This window comes from Fulmarus glacialis, unplaced genomic scaffold (assembly GCF_000690835.1).
Source record: "Fulmarus glacialis isolate BGI_N327 unplaced genomic scaffold, ASM69083v1 scaffold15514, whole genome shotgun sequence".
In the NCBI taxonomy this organism is placed as follows: domain Eukaryota; kingdom Metazoa; phylum Chordata; class Aves; order Procellariiformes; family Procellariidae; genus Fulmarus; species Fulmarus glacialis.
This window is the reverse complement of record NW_009210065.1, coordinates 5420-8638: the sequence shown is the minus strand read 5'-3', so window position 1 is coordinate 8638 and position 3219 is coordinate 5420. Positions and strand designations below refer to the sequence as shown.

Here is a 3219-nt window from a genome sequence, read left to right as displayed (position 1 = left end):
TCCCTGCTCCTGCTGGCCACACTAGTTCTGATCCAGGCCAGGATGGCGTTGGCCTTCTTGGCCACCTGGGCACACTGCCGGCTCTCTGTAGGATCTCAGCAGGTCGATGGAGCGATGCCAGCTGCTGCTAATCCTCCGCTGCTGTTTCTTTCCCCCCTCTCCCGCAGGTATGTGGGGTTTCCACGACAGAGATCTCATGCTTCGCAAATCCCTTTACACCTTGATGGATAAAGGCGTGGAAAGGGAAGCCCTGAAGCGGAGGTGGCGTTGGCAGCAAACGCAGCAGAACAAGGAGGTAGGAACCAGACCGAACGCTGTCCTCTTTGCCAAGGGGAAAGTCTTGATTAAAATATCCCGTGGGTCTGGGAGGTGTTTCCTATCGTGATAAAGTCTGTCCTGAATTTTGGGTAACTCCCCTGGCTCGCAGTACGTGGCTGTGCCGCGATGAGACATATGCTTCAATCTAAACTATGGCAAAATTCTCTTTATTACAAGGTAGGAAAATTCTTTATTAGAACCACGTTATGTCCAATATTGATGGAAAACAAATGTCACCTTCAGGCATTTAAGATCCAGCAGGATGGGATGGCCCTGCTGGGCTTTTAAGAGAAAAGCGATGCTGTGGCGTAGGTCTCTCCGACGATAAAGATCAGCGAGATGCGCCTCGGTCGAAGAGTGGAGCAAACTCCTCCACCAAAAAAGGAAATTCATGAACTTGCCGCATTAAAGGGCTTTTCAACGCTGTGACACAGCCCCCCCCTCGAAGGCAGGGCCGTGACTTTGTCAAGGTGGAAGGTTACCAGCTGCCCTCCCGGGGCGCGGGACGGCCCCGCCGTGTCGAGGCTGTTTTGTGAACGGGGTAAACTTTTGTTTCCACCTGACACTGAAGCATGTTGTTTACTCTCCAGCTTCCTTTTTATTTTTGGAAGGGCACAAAGATTCTTATCTTGACAGGTTGAAAAAAGACGTGTTTCCCCATTTGAAGCAGAGTAGTTAATAAATAATCAAGATTTTACTATTAAAAGCATGCTTTTATGCATCGCTTCAAACTGCGTGCTCCAGAATTAGCCGTCGGCGAAGTGCCGTGACTTGCAGACTTGAAAATACTCAGGATATAGGATGTGGTAGTGTCGTGCCCTGGTCGTGGTCCTCGGCCCAAGCCGAAGGATCTGGGCAGTAGATGTGGGACGTCGGCAGTGCAACGGTCCAGGAATCGCAGGTACCGCTTAAGCGGTTGGCTGGAAGTCGAGGCTTATGAGCTCCCCCTTTCCAAATAAGCTCTGAAAGAAGCAGCCCAGGGTGATGGACGTTGCTCTGAATTTCACAACCTGTCCTGGGTGCAATATTCTCCTCCCGTGCTTTCCTTCACAAGCTTTAGATCAGCGATGAAAGAAGTCGTGTTGACGACTAAACCAGGAGCGGAGAAACTTAATTAATACCTTAGTGAACAAGTGGAGAGCTGAACGTGGCATTGGTTACTTCTGGTGCACGGCTTGAAGGTTTTCTTGGCAGCTTTGAGGACGTAGGATGTTGTGTTTGGATGCTGGAGCTCCGATTACGGAGCCGGGAAAAGGAGGAGGAGGGTAAGGCCGCTGCCCTTCCCGTTGCGTTTCACAGCTTATGACCTTAAATACAGCAGGCTTGAGCTTAGCTTTTTGCACGGTCTTGTGTTTTTAAGGTATTTCTCCCCTTCCGTGGGATGAATGTGGCTTCTGATGCCTTTCAACTCTGGGGTTGTCTTGGAAGCTCTTTGAAAAGCTTCTGCCTTAAGGAGAAGAGGTGCAATTCCTGAATCTAATACTCGGTGCGGGCTTTATAAAGTGGGATGGTTGTACCGAAAGCAGCGTATTCTGTAGGGGGAGAGCGGATGGCTTCAGAGCATCACAGCGTTTGGAGGAGAGGGCCCGCTCGGGGGAACGCCGGTTCGGACTCTGATGTCTCGCGTTGCACGTGGTGCAATTGCAGAATGGACGTTTTGCCATCATCATGTGAGGAAATGTGAATAAAATGCAGGTTCGCCGTGTGTTGAAATACCAAAGCAACCCTTGAACTGAGTATTTTTGGATGCTATGGTGTCTGTTGTTGTTTTTTAAAGGAAAATAAATTCTAAAGGCAAACCTGTATTTTAGCGAGTCCTATTATCTGTCCCCCCGTCTCCTGTCAATAGATTATGTTGTCTTTAATACTGGAAGGATTCAGTGTGAGAGCAAAGGTTTCCTCTCATTCTGTGGGTTGAAATGTTTACTTCCACCCCGCAAAAAGGCAAACTTCCGTATCAGGCAGATTATCTCCCCGGCTGGCTTGAGAACACAGATTTGGAAGCGCGCACTTTTTTGCATAATACGTTGATTATTTTTGCATAAATCCATAGAGAAAAGTTGTGACTGCGTGTATAAAACTGTACCGAAGAGATTGGAAAATATTTCCTGTGAAGATTTTTGGGTTTTATTTGTCATTTTCCAGTCCGGTCTTGTTTACACCGAAGAGGAGTGGCAGAAGGAGTGGAACGAGCTGATCAAGCTGGCATCCAGCGAGCCTCGCGTGCACTACGGCACCAACGGGGGCGGCTGCGGAGGGTACGTTGGAGGGGACTGAATTAAAAAACAATAAGTCTGGATGTAAAACACAGCGAATATCTTCCTTCGGTGTACAGCTCGGGATAATTCTCGAGGGCAGGTCAAGGGAGAAGGCTGGGGATTGCTGCTTTGGGCCAGCTTGTAGGGTTTTAAGGGGAAGGATGAAGGATCACGAGGAAGAACGAGAGGTCCGTAAAGCATCCCGGGAAACGATTTAAATGCTACGCGACCCCTTTTGTGGGGTAACTTTGAACAGAAAACTAACGTTTTCTCATGTTCATCACGTTGGTGGTTCTGAAATGAAAGTAATAAACAAAAGGTGAGGATTTCTGCAGCGCTCACTCTGTATTTCAAGGGCACTTTATTGCCGCAGCCATCCCAAACAAACACTGCTTTTGAGGCTCTCCAGATAAGAGACTCCCGAGCAGCAATGTGGTGTTTCCTGGATACAACCCTTCTCTTAGACTAGGACATTTTTGGGGATCTACATCTAAAATCTCAAATTAGAGCTGAGATCACACTTAATGCTGTTAATATGATCCGCCTCTACTTGATTGCCTGTAAAGACCCCTTCTGGTTTAAAAAGCAATGATTAAATACGCCAGGAGTGAAAATTAATTCCTTTCTCATTTCTGAAAGTGTT

At 47.9% G+C, this 3219-nt stretch overlaps 1 protein-coding gene across 1 annotated transcript in view; it reads left to right on the top strand.

Annotated features, from left to right (window-relative positions):
* Window positions 1-3219, top strand: part of LOC104076244 (OTU domain-containing protein 7B-like) — a gene marked incomplete at its 3' end in the record, with an annotated part of 20076 nt that overhangs the window by 11445 nt on the left and 5412 nt on the right. The window contains 4 exon segments of the mRNA XM_009577053.1: window positions 168-295; window positions 2464-2576; window positions 2763-2764; window positions 3216-3219. The exon segment at window positions 3216-3219 is cut by the window's right edge and continues 122 nt beyond it. Of these exon segments, the coding sequence (XP_009575348.1) occupies window positions 168-295; window positions 2464-2576; window positions 2763-2764; window positions 3216-3219 (247 nt within the window).